At 52.2% G+C, this 17,652-nt stretch overlaps 1 protein-coding gene across 3 annotated transcripts in view; it reads right to left on the reverse strand.

Moving 5' to 3' along the window:
* The window catches only part of COLQ (collagen like tail subunit of asymmetric acetylcholinesterase), a 67,655-nt gene that overhangs the window by 24,778 nt on the left and 25,225 nt on the right, over positions 1-17,652 (reverse strand). Inside the window, exons 1-6 of one of the 3 annotated variants that reach the window (XM_055569965.1) lie at positions 15,761-15,973; positions 7,939-8,054; positions 6,812-6,913; positions 2,457-2,501; positions 2,106-2,132; positions 298-369 (exon numbers count right to left, since the gene is read on the reverse strand). In XM_055569965.1, the coding sequence (XP_055425940.1) occupies positions 298-369; positions 2,106-2,132; positions 2,457-2,501; positions 6,812-6,913; positions 7,939-8,054; positions 15,761-15,935 (537 nt within the window). In that variant the 5' untranslated portion in view covers positions 15,936-15,973. Of the gene's footprint in view, positions 1-297; positions 370-2,105; positions 2,133-2,456; positions 2,502-6,811; positions 6,914-7,938; positions 8,055-15,760; positions 15,974-17,652 lie in introns of those variants that run through there. The other 2 variants (XM_055569966.1, XM_055569967.1) reach the window with 2 other exon arrangements.

The following is a 17,652-nucleotide window of genomic DNA, read 5'->3' on the forward strand; positions in this document are numbered from 1 at the left end:
TGGGGTCATCTCCAGGAGCCAAAGAATTGTGAACTAACTCTCAGGACAGAGCAGGACAGGGCTCGGGAAGGAGGCAGCAGGCCCTTGTTTCTCCTCCCACAGGAGCAGCTGTGGGACTGACCGCCGTCTTGTGGTCCAGGCAAGGGAAGAAGTGTTTGGGGCCCCCTGGGCAGTCCTTGGGCTCTCTCCTTTCTTCCTGTCTTGAGGAGGTTGAGTTTCGCCAACTGTGCCAGGAGACAAGGGAGCCGCCACCTCCTCCCCGCGAGTTCTGATGCCCTGAGAGCCACCCACACTTACCCTGGGGCCTTCAGGGCCAGGCCAGCCGACAGGCCCAGGCATGCCAGGAACTCCTGGGGGGCCGGGTCTGCCCTTCAAAGACAGAGAACAAAAGTTAGGACTATTGGGCTTGTTCCCCTCCCTCTGAAAACAGGTTTGTCTCTGTGGCCCGGTAGGGAGTATGGGCCCAAGCATGGCCCCAGGATGCTCATCCCCACCTCCAAAGACTCATGGCCTGGAAAGCTGGGCCTCTCAGATGGGAGCTAAAGCCCTTGGTATCACATGACGTCAACACATGAGATTGTTCTATTTAAGAAATGGAAGGTGGTGGGAAGGGGCTCTAAATGTCTCGGTCCTTTGACCATTATCACCCACCCACACGTCCCCTGCATTCCAATATATTCTCTCCAAGGAGGCAACGTAGAAGGGGAGGATGAGGTTTAGGGGAGCAGCAACAGAGGCTGGGCCTTTTCCCTTGAAGTCTTTCTCCTGCTCAGCGTGCCCACCTCCCAGAGGATGCCTTCCTTGCCACAACAACTCATTCCTTCACATGTGGGTTTGCTGGGGGCTGCCCACCAATTGATGTACCCCCCCTTCCTGAAGCCAACAGCCCAGCCCCCTTACATCAAGATGAAGCAGGACAAATTCTCTGTTGCCATTCCCACTCCAGAGCTCCTCTGTGGCTCAGGCTGAAGCTGGATGTCACCTGGTACCACCCTCCTGCCCCCACTGGGTTTCCTCCCCTGCCTGAGCTGGGTCTCCCCTCCCCTAGGCTCCTCTGGAGAGAGCTGATTTAATCATTAATTCACTTGCACATGGCATGGACCACCTCTATCTCTGTGTCCAGCAAACCCAACGGAGGCCAAGGAGCTGTGGAAGAGTGAGCCCTGCAAGACAGTGTGGGGGCAGTGAGGTGGGGTCTGCATTGACCTCTGCACCCACTGGCTAATTTTGGTCAGCCTAGCTGGGGATATGGAAGGCTCATCCCTGACCTGGAGATCACGGTGCTGGCGGGCACACTAGCTCCTGCTCCTGCCTGCTTCACCCATGGCAGACATCACTAAACAATCACAGGCCTTGTTCTGAACACAGAGAGGAGGCCAGAATCCTCCCAGCCCGGTGCTTCAGGCAACCACTAGGCCTTGGCTTGAGTGGTCATCTGTGTCCTAAAGGGCTGGGACTTTGTCATACAAAGGTCTGTTTGAAGCTCTTATTGATAGTAAAAGTATTTGAATAAAATAACTGGGGAAATAGTAATTTATATTTAGAATCATGGACATCTTTTCTTGGTCTTGAACCTTCTTCTGTATCCCCAAGACCGACAATTTCAGTGCCTGCATCCACTGACTGCAGTGGGTAATGGTTGGTTGACTCCTTCCTGATGCCAATGAGAGTCTTGATAACATGTGTTTGGTTTATTCAGAGTCCCTGTGACCTTAGGTAACTCCCGTTTATTTCAGTTGGGCCCTGAGGCAAAGCCATTCGTTCTTGTCTGACACTTAATTCCAGTTTAATCAAATCGACAGTGAGAGTCATTTGGTGCTGCTGGCTGGGGCTTTGGAGGGTTTCTCTGATGGACGGCAGGATGAGGCTGGGGGGAAACCTGGCCAGGCTTGGCAGCTTCTGAAGTCCGAATGCCACCAGGAGCAGGCTGCAGACCCTGACTGAGAAGTGGGCAGAGGGAGGCAGTTGCTTCCATCCTCATCAGGATAACTCCTGGGGATCAGGGCTGCGGGGGTGTGCAGCCGGTCCCCACCCCCAAGGGCACACACTCTCACATGCCCAGCACAGCTGCACGTGTAATTCTGACAGGGTAACGTGGACTGTACCTTCCTTCCTGGTCGACCAAGCTCCCCCTGTGGATGGAGAAGACAGGTAAGCAGAGACTGCTTTGGAGGAAAAGTTCTGGAACCTGAGGGCTTGGCAAGGTCTGATGAGCCGGCATGCCCATGCGGCTAGGTGCCCTGGAGGCTCACAGCATCCCCGCCATGTCACCGGGCCCCGCTGAGACCAACGGATGGGGTCCCACGCCCGCAGTCACCACGGAGCCCATCGTCACCCTCTAAGGCAGGATTAGTGCATGCTTCAAAATCTCAACCAGAAAATCCTCAGTGGCGTCCCCAGAAACCAGGCCGGCATTACCCAGGGGAGGTGGGGGTGAGGACAGAGGTGCTTCATACCTTCTCTCCCTTTGGTCCAGTCTTGCCAGGAAGCCCAGGCGGGCCCTACATGATCAAGATAAGAAAAGAACAAAGCCCGCATCAGCCAGAGGCAGGATGGGTGCGGGGGGCCCTGGGTGCCCTGGCCCCTCAGTAGGCGGTTCTCGCTGCAGACTCAGGGGTCCCCGCACGGCAGGAAGGATCCTGCACCCCATCCAGGCCAGGCCCATCCGTCTCCCTGGGACCCCTCTTCTTGCTTTCTCTGGGCTGTTTTCAGCATCACTGTTACTGCTGTGCTCACATACCTTCTTTCTGTGACTTTCCTTTTCTCTCTGGAATTCTCGGATGGCCCAAACATCCTGAGTGCTTGGCGAAGGCAACTCAAGAGACTTAAGAAGGGCTATTTGCTGAACACAAGATGCTTCGCCACCCCTCACCTCTTTTCTGCTGCCCTTACCAAGTTTCCCTGCGGCTCTGATCAGACAGAAGTCAGGCTTTGCCCTCAGGAGTAGCTAACACAGAAATTCCCATGGCGGATCTCTGGGTACCAGGAAGAGCAAAAGCCTTCTGTTTTAAGATGCTAAGAGTGTGGGCAGGTGAAGAGTGCATTTTTGTCCCACTGCCCGCCCAGGGAGAGGGGCTGAGTCCAGCTCGGGGAGCCCCACGCCTGTCGCACTGAAGCTTGGCACACACACGGCAGGATGCAGCTGCCCTTGGTGCACGTGCCTACGAAACCCTCAAGCCAGCTGTCTGCCAAGCTCCCCAGGACAGCAGAGAGGAAATCCACCAAAACCCCTAGGCCACTTCTTCATCCCCAAGATCTGAAGGAGAGCACGCCTTACGTGAAGCATGTCTGAAATAGGATTTCTGTGAAGTTTGTTCAAACGACCCACTCCAGCCAAGGGATTCCAATCCTCTCTGCACATCTGAAACCCCTGGGGGACCTTTTAAAATTCCCCAGGGACACAGGCATCCTAGGGGATTCTAATGGGCAGAAAAGTTGGGGAACCACCACTTTTGGTTTATTCTCCTTCTGTTTGGGTGGGGAGGGAAAGTTTCAGTTCCATTCTTTCTTCTTTTCCAAGCCTCAGTAATTTTTCTGTTTTCTTCACATGGGCTAGAACTATTTATCAGGCCATGATGCTGTCCCTAGCTCAGGGCTTCCCAAACTTTGACGTGAAGGTGATTCCCTCTGGGGAGTCTTGTTAAGATGCAGGTTCTGATGAGAGGGGGTGGGATGGGGGAGGGGAGGCTGAGATTCTGTGCTTCCAGCAAGTTCCCAGGTGCTAGCAGTTGTGGGTCTGAGGCTCCCCCTCTGTGTGGGTACAGGGTTGCCCTGTGTTCCTGGAGCGCAGAGGTGGCTGTGGGATCCCTGGAGCCAGCCACACAGCCTCCCAGGGACCCATGTGGGCTTCCACCAGGTCAGAGAGGCTCCTGTGGGGCTGGAGACCGCGGCCTCGGGGCAGCTGGGACCCCCTTCCCGTCCCGTGGGTTCTCTGCAGGTGCAGACCGCGGGAGCTGAGAAGATGGAAATCCCCCTGGGAGCTGAGCCTTGGGCACCCACCGTGCATCTCTGCAGGCTTCCCAGAGCCTCTGTGGCAGTTCTGGCCAACTGTGGGTCCCAAGTCCTGCTTCCTTCAGTGCGTTTAATAAACATTTACGGGGAAGCTCTACTTCCCAGCCAAGGGATTCCAAGCCTCTCTGCACATTACAAGCTCTTGGGGACCTTTTAAAATTCCCCAGGAACACGGGCCAGGACTACACCCCAGGTACTGGTGTGGGTGGGTGCCGGGAGCCAGTGTGAGGAACTCCGCCCATGGCAAAGGTCATGAGGAAGGAGGCTCAGCATACGCAAAGGCGGGATTGAGCCTCAGGAGTCCCCCTGGAAATTCTCGAGCATCTACCCCCAAAACCAGAGTCTGCCTACTTTACTGCTTTGTGCTCTCACCTACACCTCTGACTTTACGGGGGGCTGTCCCCCACCACCATCTCTCTCTCTGAAAAAGAGTTAACTTACAGCTCCAGTTAATAAAGTTCCTGGGTGTGACAAGAGTGTTTTAGTTCACAAACTCCTTTGGAAGTTCTCTAGCCTGCCTGAACAGGTTCTTCCGGCCACATGTGATTGTTCAGAGCCTCCCAACCGTGAGAGGCATGAGATGTTCTAAACTTTCTAAATACAGATTCCTTTGAGCAGTTAGAAGATTATTAGTATAGTATAGTGGATTGATTAGAAATTATATTGGTGAAGGGTTTTCATTTATTGGACCAATGTTTGCTGCTAAGTTTCCATATCCCTTACCTACTGTGTCCCTGGGAGTGTACTGATTAATATAATTGGTGTATAGGAATGTAAGTAGTAGCTTTAATGTTTGTAACCTTGGACCCTTGAGTTAATTCTTTTCTTGTTATAGCCCACCACACCTTTGCTCTATAGGAATGCAACTTTATCTAATGCTTTCGGAGGGTGGCGCCTGACTTTAGAATAATCACCTTTAGAGAAAAATAAGTTTTCTGAAAAAAGGATCATAAAATGTTAACAGGCCTCCTGGCCAGAAGATGATGTAAATCACCTAAACTTTTGCATATGATAAGTTTGCAGGAAGAAAGCCTGGCTTACTGCTGACTCTACCCCTTCCCCCACTATCCTCTATGCACAACTTAAGGTATAAAAACTACTTTGGAAAATAAAGTGCGGGCCTTATTCACCGAAGCTTGGTCTCCCCATGTCGTCCTTTCTCTCACCTTCTGGCCGAATTCCCATCTGGAGCGTGGAGGCTCATCAAGCCTACTAATTTTGCCTGGGCTTCTAAGATCTGACCGGGGAGGCCTTAGTATCTCCTCTCCTTTGGGAGAACGGGAGGACGCCTGCGGCCTACATAGGTGGCGCAAATTCCTTGTCTTGGAATTTTATTGGTTTTCCATGTAAACCAAGTTATTCAGCCTCTTTTCTTCACTGAATTTCTTCGCTGAGCTATCCCTATTTAACCACTGTTTATATCTTTAATTCTATTGTATCCTGATCACCGAAGCCGTCTCCCCTTTGAATTCCCTAAATCCATGGGGGCAGGACCCCGGCAGGTGGGCACAAAGCAAGGTGGACAATGCCCCTGTTCGCAAGAGCTGGTCTGCAAGGAGCCAGACAGGAAATACTTTGGCTTTGCCTCTGATACAGCAATTCTGTCACAACTCCTCAATCTGCCCTTCAGCGAAAGGAGTCACCAGAGAACGATAAACTTTAATTACAAAACATGCCAGACTGCACTCCTGGCCATAGCTTGCCAACCTCAGTCACAGAGCTTGTATTTTATGGAGGCAGGGAGACCCAAGAGTCCAGGAACAAGAATAAAACTGTGACGACATGAGAAAACTAAGCAGAGAAGGAAACCTGGCCCCTGGGTGGAGAGCGATGGGGCGGCTACTGCGACGGAGGGCGGAGGGGCATGTCTCGGGGGGGTGGGCGCCCGGGTTCTGAGGGACAGAGGAGCGGGCCACGGGGCAGTCAGAGGGAAGGGCGTTGCAAACAGCCGGAGCCACAGGCAAGGCCCGAAGGCTGCCAAAGACTTTGGGTGGATGAGGACCCAGGACACACACAGCGGCTGCACTGAGCGGGCCGGGGCGTCGTGGGAAACAATTTGCAGGAGATACGGGTCCCCACATGGGGCTTTGCTCCCAGGGTGAGGAGTGTGTCTTGGTCTTCCTGTGACGGGAAGCCACAGGAGAGGTGACAGAATTCCTCTCTCCTGTCCCCATGCAAGCCCAGACCCCACGTCCTCCTCGACGGACCCACTCCGTCAGGCCGGCCAGAGGGCTCAGGTGTCTGTGAGACAGTCTCTGGAGGGGACCCTTTGTCTGTCTCGAAAAAACCCTTCCACCAGCGATGGCCTGTTCCTCACTCTGACCTGAGCTCTGGTGGGGAGGGGCGGGCTGGCTGGGGCCCGTGTCTAGGGCTAAAGTGAGTTCAGAGCACCACGTTCCCTGTTGCCCCAGTTTTCTGCCCTGCATGCAGGCCCCTCTGGGTAGGGTTAACAGTTGCACTTCTCCTGAGCGTTTTTCTGATGACAACTATAAGAATAACCATCCCCATCCAGGCAGTAGCTCGCCTGGTCACCTCCCACATCTGGTCCTGCAGGGGAAGTTATATCCCCATTCTGCAGATGGGCACACTGAGGCTGGGAAGCAAAATCGGCCAAAGAAGAACCATGTGGCTCCTCCAGGACAGGAAAACAACCCCAGGGCACCCGAAGAGGGGCAACTCTTCCCCGGGGGTGGTGGGCAGGGGAGGGTTCCTGCCCTGAGAGAGGACCTCAGGGGAAGGGCCCGGGGTACACTGGCCTGGGGGCCCGGACCTCAGGGGAAGGGCCTGGCGGGGAACTGACCTGGGGGCCCGGAGGCCCAGATGAGCTGAGCGATCCCTGCGCACACGGGGACTGCGCCGTCTCCAGTTCCAGGACAAGATTCTTCATGTCTGGGGAGAGAAGCTTCAAGACAAGGTGACACAGGTTTTAGGTGTGACCAGGGACGCAGAAGAAGGGTCAGCCCCCAGACACAGACCTGTTCCACAGCCCAGCCCCGAGGCCGGCCGTACCCTGACTCCCCAATGGGCGTCTCACGAAGACGATCTCTGACTCCCAGTCTCCTTCCTCTCATCTGCTCTGAGACCAGCCTGGCTACAATGGGTTACAGAGGAAAAGGAACCACTCTGGACGGAGTTAGGAACTCGCTCGGGGGCCTTTACCCAGCATCCAGGACAGCACCATCCAATAGAAGTAAAATGAGTCCCTAATGTGACACTAATGTGTCGTCTTAAATGTCCTGGTAACCACATAAAAAGGGTAAAAGGGAATAAGTGAAATTAATTTTGATGAGGTTTTTATCTTACCTAGTATATCCCCAATATTATTTCAATGTAAAAAAAAATACTGAGATATTTTGCATCATTATAAAGGCATTCAGTGTGTGTTTTATACTCTGCACATCTCAGTTGGAACGGGCCACATAGGGCCAGAGGCTAGTGTATTGGACAGTATGGGTCTAAGAGGCTCTGGAAAGATTCGAGCATCTAGAGCCCCTGGAATGCCTTCCCCTCAGCTTCCCCCATCCCGCTCTTTCCCTACCTTCCCCTCCCTTTTCCAGTTCCGTTCCCCCTCTCAGGACTGTTTCTTGTGTCACCTTGTGGATAACGGTGGATAAGAAGGAAATTTCACAAGCACTTAGAAGACAAATAAGAGGGGGAAACTCCACGTCTGACAGGAGCCCAGAAAGTTATCAGTTCACCTCAGTGTCTCTGAGCAGACAGGACCCTCACCCGCTGTCTGCCTGCTGGCCAGCTGAACTGCCCAGCCCAGCTCCCGGTGAGGAAGCGTCTCCCTCCCTCCTGCTTGAGGTCTATTGGGGGATGCAGAGAGCCAGTCCCTGAGGACAGCCCTGGGAGGAGCCCCCGCCCGGTGGAGGGGGCGTGGCTGGGTGGAGGGGTGGCCCGGACCGGACAGTCAGCGGTACTCACCGGGCCCCGGCCCCCTCGGAAGAAGGGTGGCGGGAACAGCGGGGGCGGTGGGGGCGTCAGCAGGCAGCATGCTCGGGGGCCGCCGCGCCTCTTCTGATCCAGGCCGGGCAGGGCTGCTGGGAGGAAACCCCTGCTCGTTAGTGTGGGGGCTGCGTCAGGGCCTCTGGGTGCCCACTGTGCCCGGGGAGAGGGGGTCGTGTGCCACCCCGGACGGCCGCTCTCACTTGCAGCCTGCTGGGTGGGAGCACCACCCCTGCCTATCCCTGCCTGGGCCCTCCCCGCTTCGCAGGGTAAGCGAGTGGGCACTGCGGCCGCTGGGACCACTGGGAGGCCAGGCTCCTTCTCCAGATGCTGACGGTCACTTTGTAGACGGGACAGAGAACAGACGGTTCAAACAGACCCGCCAGGGGCCCCTTCTCTCAGCTGGGGAGAAGGCAGGCTCTGCTCACACCCTTGACACGTGCCTGCAAGGAACCATTTCGTGGGGGAGGCAGTGACCCCGGGCCAAGATGTCAAGCATCCGTTTGACTCCAGACTTTACACAGACATTCAGGTCACCCGAGCTCACAGGAGAGCTACAGGTTAATGTCTTCAGACACAGGAGTGAGATGAGGAGGGGGCCTTGGATCCTTGCAAATTCACGGTCAGGCGTTCAGCGTTAGCACACGTTCAGTGCTGAGGTGGTCCTGGCAGAAAGGACACAGATCCCCGGGGATTCCTGCAGCACCCGGGTAGAGATCCCGAACTCCCCAGCCTCCAGGAGTCCCTTCAGCTCCTGCCCAGTCTCTACCCTGCTCCCTGCCCACTGCCCTGGCTCCCAGCCTGGGGGAGTCCTTGAGGCTGCATTTGAGCTTCGAATGAACGTCAACTCTTGTGTCCTTCTTTGGCTCGACATTGCGTCTGTGACAGGCATCCTGATCGCTGCTTGCTGTCGTCACGCTGCTGAACAGAGTCCCCCTGTGGGACACGACTACAACCTTCTTGTCCATCCTGCTGCCTCTGAACACTGGGTCGACACGGCTACATGCCCGCCAGACCAGCTATACTGAGAAGGCCAGAACGTAACATTTGTTGGTAAGGGCGTGGGACAAGCAGAATGCTCACTCATTGGCTGGTGGGAGAGAAAATGGCCTCAATTGGAAAACTCTCTGCATCGTCTCCTAAAGCCGAATGCAGCCACGTCCGATGGCTTGGCAACTCTCATGCCTATGTGTTCACCAATGGAAAAGTGGACGCATGTTCACCCAAACACACGCACTACTCAAACATTGCCCAGAGCTGTTGATTTTCCAGTGCCCAGTCCTGGTCTCATGATGGTACCTCCTCGTCCACCCCTTCTCCGAATCTCTGACCTCACAGAACATGGGTGGGTTGCCTTTCACACCCCTCTCTGCCCTGAAACCAGTTTTCAGACTTGTCTCCCGGGGACAGTGCTTGTCTTTTCTTTCCATCCTGTGATCCGAGGCCTGAGCGACCTCAGGCAGGCAGCGGGTGCTTCCCAGAAAGCACGCAGTGTGGGCTGCCTGTATCAGCTCCAGCACCCTGGGAATCACTCTGCACACACCTACACCCTTGAACCTCTTGGTTCCACCCGTGCTCCTCGTGGAGGAGCAGCCCGCTATCTGGACCAGTGGCCCTCAGCCCCCTCAGACACAAGGCCCCATTGGTAAGAAGTATCTTTAAAGACCCCTTTGTTATCCTAAAATAAAATTCAAAAATAAGACAACATACCTATGCCATTTAAAAATCAATGTAACGCTCTGAATGTAATATAAAAGAGAGCTTTCAGAAAAGTGATTTATGATATAAAATGCATGTTTTGATATGCATATTTTGTTGAGCACTAGCATGTCAGAAAACTTGATGATGTATTTAGATGCTCCTGCCTGCGTGTGAAACCATACTGAACACAAAGTCTACTAACATAAGGTGCGGTATCTGCAACGCAAATGCTTCAAGTGAGGTGCCCACTTGAAGCCCATTTCTCAAATGAGGAAAAATCATGCGTAAAATCCCAACCAAACAAAGCACAGTCGCTACTCAGCAGTTATCTGAGAAAACTCAGTTTCATACTATAGCAGTTCAACAAATATTGATGTGAAAGAGCATTAGCTCCTAGGATGAGATAATTATAAAAGGTATGCATCTCCCATTTGACATTTCACAGTCATGTGGGACATGGGACACACATATGATGCTGTCCGCCTGCAGGAAACCTCTCAGCTCAGCTGTTGTGACCACTGAAAATGAAAATTTCTAACAAGGACCCATGAAACACTCTCTGATATAAATTGTACCAATGTTTTCTTTGGTCAGTCTTCCAAGGCAATAGAAATAAGAGCAAAAATAAACAAATGAGATTTAACCAAACTAATAAGCTTTGGCACAGCAAAGGAAACCATAAACAGAACAAAGACAACCTACAGAATGGGAGAAAATATTTGCAAATGATGCAACCAACAAGGGATTAATCTCCAAAATATACAAACAGCTCATACAACTCGATAACAAAAAACAAACAAGCCAATCAAACAATGGATGGAAGACCTAAACAGACATTTCTCCAAAGAAGACACCCAGATGGCCAATAGGCACATGAAAAGATGCTGAACGTCACTAGTTGCTGCTGCTGCTGCTGCTGCTAAGTCGCTTCAGTCGTGTCTGACTCTGTGCGACCCCATAGACGGCAGCCCACCAGGCTCCCCCGTCCCTGGGATTCTCCAGGCAAGAACACTGGAGTGGGCTGCCATTTAGTTGCTAGAGAAATGCAAATCAAAACTGCAGTGAGGTATCACTTCACACCGGTCGGAATGACCACCATAAAAAAGTATACAAGTAATAAATGCCGGAGTGGGTGTGGACAGAAGGGAAGACTACTAGCCTGTTAGTGGGGTAAATGAGTGCAGTCATGGAGAACAGTACGGAGGTTCCTTAAAAAAGTAAAAATAGAACGACTGTGTGACCTGGCAATCCTACTCTTGGGCATATATCCAGAGAAAACTCTGATTCAAAGAGATACATGTACCCCAGTGCTCATGGTGGCACTGTTTACGATAGCCAAGACGTGGAAGTGACCTCAATGCCCATCGACTGAGGAGTGGATAAAGACAGAATTTGAACTCTGGTCCCAGAGTCCTTTCTGCTGATCTAGACTGACTGTGTGTGGAGATAAAGGTCATGTGGTATATTTATACAATGGAATATTACTCAGCCCTAAAAGAGAATGAAATAACGCCATTTGCAGCAACACAAATGGACCTAGAGAGTGTCATATTAAGTGAATTAAGTCACAGAAAGACAAATATCATATAATATTACTGATGAAGTGAAAGTGAGAATCGCTTGGTTGTGTTAGACTCTTTGCAACCCCATGGACTATACAGTCCATGGCATTCTCCAGGCCAGAATACTGGATGGGGTAGCCTTTCTCTTCTCCAGGGATATTCCCAACACAGGGATCAAACCCAGATCTCCCGCATTGCAGGCAGGTTCTTTACCAGCTTAGCCACAAGGGAAGCCCAATATTACTTATAATATTATATGTGGAATCTAAAAAATGAAACAAATGAACTTACTTATTAATACAAAACAGACTCACAGAGAAAACCAATTTATGGTTACCAAACAGGAGAGGGGGAGGGATAAATTAGGAGTCTAGAATTAGAAAAACTGTACAGAAAGGTCTTAATGACCCAGATAACCACGATGGTGTGGTCACTCACCTAGAGCCAGACATCCTGCAGTGTGAAGTCAAGTGGGCCTTAGGAAGCGTCACTACAAACAAAGCCAGTGGAGGTGATGGAATTCCAGTTGAGCTGTTTCAAATCCTAAAAGATGATGCTGTGAAAGTGCTACACTCCATATGCCAGCAAATTGGGAAAACTCAGCAGTGGCCACAGGACTGGAAATGGCCAGTTTTCATTCTGATACCAAAGAAGGGCAATGACAAAGAATGCACAAACTACCACACAATTGTACTCATTTCACAGGCTAACAAGGCAATGCTCAAAATCCTTCAAGCTAGGCTTCAACAGCACGTGAACCAGGAACTTCCAGATGTACAAGATGGATTTAGAAAAGGCAGAGGAACCAGAGATCAAATTGCCAATATCCACTGGATCATAGGAAAAGCAAGAGAATTCCAGAAAAGCATCTATTTCTGCTTTATTGACTATTCCAAAGCCTTTGACTGTGTGGCTCACAATAAACTGTGGAAAATTCTTCAAGAGATAGGAATATCAGACCACCTTACCTACTTCCTGAGAAACCTGTATGCAGGTCAAGAAGCGATAGTTAGAACCAGACATGGAACAATGGACTAGTTCAAAACTGGGAAAGGAGTACGTCAAGGTTGTATATTGTCACCCTGATTATTTAACTTATATGCATAGTACATCATGCAAAATGCCAGGCTGGATGAAGCACAAGCTGGAATCAAGATTTATAGGAGAAATATCAATAACCTCAGATATGCAGATGATACCACGCTTATGGCAGAAAGTGAAGAGGATATAAAGAGTCTCTTGATGAAAGTGAAAAGAGAATGAAAAAGCTGGCTTAAGACTCGACATTCAAAAAGTCAAGATAATGGCATCCAGTCCCATCACTTCATGGCAAATAGATGGGTAAAAAATGGAAATAGTGACAGACTTTATTTTCTTGGGCTCCAAAATCACTATGGTGACTGCAGCCATGAAATTAGAAACGCTTGCTCCTTGGAAGAAAAGCTATGACAAACCTAAAGATCATATTTAAAAGCAGAAAGATTACTTTTCCAGCAAAGGTCTGTATAGTCAAAGCTCTGGTTTTTCCAGTAATCATGTATGGATGTGAGAGTTGGACTACAAAGACAGCTGAGCACTAAAGAATGATACTTTTGAACTGTGGTGCTGGTGAAGACTCTTGAGAGTCCCTTGGACTTCAAGGAGATCCAACAAGTCCATCCTAAAGGAAATCAACCCTGAATATTCATTGGAAGGACTGATGCTGAAGCTGAAACTCCAATACTTTGGCTACCTGATGCAAAGAGCCAACTCATTGGAAAAGACCCTGATGCTGGGAAAGATTGAAGGCAGGAGGAGAAGAGGACGACAGAGGATGAGATGGTTGGATGACATGAAGATGTGAGTTTGAGCAAACTCCGGGAGATGGTGATGGACAGGAAAGCCTGACACGCTGCTGTTCATGAGGTCGCAAAGAGCAACTGAACAACAATCCTCAGAGCAACCCTGAGAGTTAAGTACTATTATTACTGTGATCCCATTTTACAGATCCATAAGCTGAGGCAAAGAGGTGAGGCAATTGCCCAAGGTCATACAACTAGTAAGTGACAGAGACAGGATTTGAACTCTGGTTTAAAGAGTCCTTCTTGCTGATCTGGACTGACAGGGTGTGGAAATAAAGGTCAGGAGCTAAGAAGGCCAGAGGCTCCTGGAACAACCACCTGATATATTATAGAAAGTGTCAATGCCTCCAACAAGTCACACCTGTTGCTGAACACAGCAGGCTCTACTACCTCATCTCGAGGAGTGAGGACACGCACCAGGGTACCCACGGGCATCTCGAAAGAGGGGGTGAGGAAGGATTTATTCTAGGAGTGGGGCTTTGCTACATGATGCTGGAGGGCCACCTTTGGGGAAGCCCAGTCTGACCTGGCTCTGGACGGACAACTGCAGCCTCTCCTTTGCCCTTGCCCGGCCTCGGTGGATGGCCAGGGCTGAGCTGTTGTTCGCGGGGCCTCTCCCAGCCAGGGGCACCTGTGGGCGGCTCAGAAAGGTGCACTGCTCATCACTCCTGTTTCCAGACCGTCCAGGCCCTGGGGGCCTCTGCAGCCCGCACCTTGCGTGGCCCCCACCAGTGGAAGACCCTGGCTCCGTCAGAGCCCCACCCCAGGCCTCCCTCCGGACTCTGGCGCTCCCCTGGCAAGCACACTGTGGCCGCTGCTCCTCCTGTTAAGGCTTCTGCAGGGCTGCCCCCAGCCCTACCCCTAGACCCGCTTCATGTTCAGCAGGTGAGGACCATCTATTTCTGCCTGCCCCCCGTCCTGCCCTCCCCCCGCCCCCCGCCCCGCCGACTCCACCTCCCTGGAGAAGTTTGTTTTTAGCACCATCTAGTTTATTTCCAGCTCATTCCAGCTCAGAATATTTCCATCAGGTGGACGTGTTTGGGAACAGCTTACCGCTACCCCCCCCAACCCTGCCCTCCCAGTCACTAAGACAGGACTTCACACGTCTATTTTGGGGTCATCTGAGTGGCCTGCAGGTCTCTTTGGACCAGGCTGCCTCCATGGAATCATGTCTGAGCTCAGGTCCAGCCTGGAAAGCCCCAGAGGCTCTGTTGTAATGGAAAACATTGTGTGTGTGTGTGTGTGTTTGTGTGTGTGTGTGTGTGTGTGTGCAGCCTACAGAAACCTTGGTGCTCCACAAGGCTTAGCCCTGTGTGTGTATGTGTGTGTGTGTGTGTGCATGAGGCCTACAGAAACCTTGGTGCTCCACAAGGTTTAGCCTTGTGTGTGTGCGCGCGTGTGTGCATGGGGCTTGCAGAAACCTGGGTTCTCCACCAGGCTTAGCCCCAGGAAATGCCAACCTCCAGGGAATCTCGGGAGTGCCTGCCGTGACGTGCAGACACTGGAGTTCCACTGTGTGTGGCTCAGCTGTGCCACATCCTGGGTGGGGACAATCCTGGGTGTGACGCAGGCTTTTGCAAACGTGGGGGGGGGGGTGTTTCCCTTTGCTGTTGTTGATGCCGTCTTTGCCCTTTGAACAAAACCTCCTTGAGTCTTGGAAAGTGATTCACTCAGACCTACACTTGGAAACTCAGGGACTTGGATCACAGTGTGAACCCAGGAACAAGGGGCCATGGGGCCCGGTGCGACTCCCCACTGCCACCTGAGACTCAGTTTCCCCAACTGCACCACACGGGATTTGGCCCAAACCCCCTCCAGAGTGCTTTTTCATCCATGGTGAACCTCAGCATCACCACCATCTGGGCCATCTGGGTCTCACTCACTAGACCAGCCCATCCTCAGGGCGCTAGAGACGGCTTCCTCTGTTTCTGCCTCCTTGTTTTGCATCAAGCGGCACGGGAAAGAAGTGACCAAACTTTCTACCTTTGCAGGTTGGGGAAATTGTAGGTGCAGCCACACGCTAGCTGCAGCTGCTGGCCCTCAGCCTGCTCCTCCCGCCCCTCTGCGGCTAACCCTAACACTCACAGGAGCCGAGGCGCAGAGAGCAGAAGGCACACGTTCACAGCATCCCTAGGGCTTCTGACCGTGAGTTGGAAGGCTCAGCGACAGCCCCGTTCTCAGCCCACCTGCCTGCTTTACCCTGATGCACAGATTCCAGACCAGACTGCACCCCCACAGTTTGGCTTCAACCTCACTCACACCACATGCGCCTTGAGACACAAATTCTGACCCTAGGTCTTGAAGGCGTTTGCACTTCTCTGAAAGACCACGTTAAAGTCGTGGGGCGGCGGTGAGCCACAGGACCCGGCCTGGAGAGGGCTGGAGAACCTCTCTGCCACCCATGCCTGGGTGGTCCCGGACCACAGAGCACCACGCTGCTTCAGAGCCAAGGGGGCAGCTGCCAGCCTGCCACCCAGGGTCACTGAAGGGGCACACAAGCGTGGGAGCCAAGATCGCACGAACTCCAACGTCAAACCCCTTTACACGGCAATTCCAACACCAGCAGAGGACTTGGAGATTTAAAGGCTGCTGGAAGTTCCCCAGAACAGCTTGGCTTTCCAAGAGTCTTGTTTTGTTTTTCCAAGGCAACACACAATACACACACACACACACAAATCACACACACACACAACTCACCCAAACAGCAAGCCGAGTAACAGAGCAGTCCTGAAACTGTGAGCAGATGAGCAAGGCTGAGGGGTGGGCCGGTCATCGCGGGCTGGGCCCAGGCGCACTGGCAGCGGGCACCCTCTGGAGGCTGGCTGAGAGTCGTCACGCCCCCAGCGCTGCCAGCACCTGCCTTGCTGGGCATCTGGGGTGGGAGCTGGCCAATCCCTGCCTCTGCCCCGGAGGCCAGGGGTCTGGAGGCCAGTCCTGAGCTCCCGGGAACAGGAAGGGGGAGGCAGGGTTCTCGCCGCTCAGGAGGATGCCCTGGGCGGTGGGTGGGTGGGGGGCTTGGGAGAGGAAGAGCATCCTGGGGAGCACCAGGGGAGGAGGTGGAGTTGGGACCCCGGGATACTGACGCCCCTGCGGCAGAGAGGAAGCAGAGGGTCAGCCGTCGAACAGGCCGCTCTTGATTCTGGCAAGGCAGACAGGGCCAGCCTCACTGTCACCCCCACCATGAGGGGCCGGGGTGGGGCAGTCTGCCCGCCTCCACTCCAGGGAAGGTCTTTGGTCTTTGTTGCTTCACCATATCTGTGCCAAAGTGCTGGCAACAGAGCTAATCTTAATTTAAAAATATGTATATATTTTGAAAGAGCTGACAGAGCAAACTTTTTCTAGATGAAGCTTTCGTGTAAAATGATTAAGTGATATATACCAGATACATGTGGAAACCTGACACTTGATAGGCAGCCAGTGCACAAACACGTGCACACACACACACGCGCACACACGATATTCTAGATCACAGAAGCAGTAAGCACGGTTGCTTAAATCAGCCTAGTGAAGACCATGAACTACAGCAGGAGTTGGCAAAGTTGGTCTGGAAAGGGCCGGAGAGGAAGTGTTTAGGCTCCATGGGCAGCCTCTGCTGCACCGCACCCCCGCCATCGTGCTTGAAAACAGCACAGACAACACGGGCAGCGGGCATGTGGCCACGTTGCGGTGAAACGTTATTTACAAAAGTAGGAGGCAAGCTGGACTTGGCTCCCAGGCTGTAGTTTGCCGACCACTGAGCTACACCCATCAGAAGAAAGGATACTTCTTGTGTTGTCCATTCAGTCATCGACTGTTTCATTCATTCAGGAACACACAGAGGGTGAGAGCCAAATGCCTGCCCGACACACCGACTGGACAAAGTCCCCGCCCTCAGTACATGTCGTGAGCCTTCGTGGAAAGAGTCAAGGCCCTGGAGCCAGGCAGGCCTGGGCTGGAGCCCTGCTTTTGCCTCTGTCTGAACTTAAGGAAGTTTTTATTCACTCTCTGAGAGCCTTAGCTTACTTCTCTGTTGAGAGGGTAGGGAGAAATGAACCTAGTTCATTTGTTGTGAGGATAAGAGCAAGGCTTGTGGAGTTCCTTTGGAATAGGGACTCTTTCGTCGATATTTTCAGATAACTATGAAAATATGAGGTGGAAAATTAAAAGTGGCTGACATGGAGCTGGGTATCTAGAGGGATTTACAGGAGGAGGTGATGGATACCAGCTGGGTTAAGTGAGAAATCAAGGAAAGCTTCCTGGAAGAGGTGGCATTTGAGCTGAGCTTTGAAATCGGAGATCTGCTGGTAGCGTGATGGGAAGAGCTAGGGAGGAGAGTACTCTCTTTGTCTCTGGGGCATTTCCCTCTGTCGGCAGAAACATCAGAAAATTCTGGACAGATGGCACGCAGTCCTGAACCCCGGCCTGTGGCAGACAGGTCATCTACATCCCCTTTACCCAGATTTCCTGGAGCTGGGTTATGTTACTGCAGCTCTTCAGTTTTTCAAACCTCATTTCAAACACCCTCAGAGACAGAAGTTTTGCCAGTTTAAGCACCCAAAGCATTTTTTTTTACCATTCCACGTCAAACTTCTCCAAGGTTTTATACAAGG

This window comes from Bubalus kerabau, chromosome 2, assembly GCF_029407905.1.
Source record: "Bubalus kerabau isolate K-KA32 ecotype Philippines breed swamp buffalo chromosome 2, PCC_UOA_SB_1v2, whole genome shotgun sequence".
In the NCBI taxonomy this organism is placed as follows: domain Eukaryota; kingdom Metazoa; phylum Chordata; class Mammalia; order Artiodactyla; family Bovidae; genus Bubalus; species Bubalus kerabau.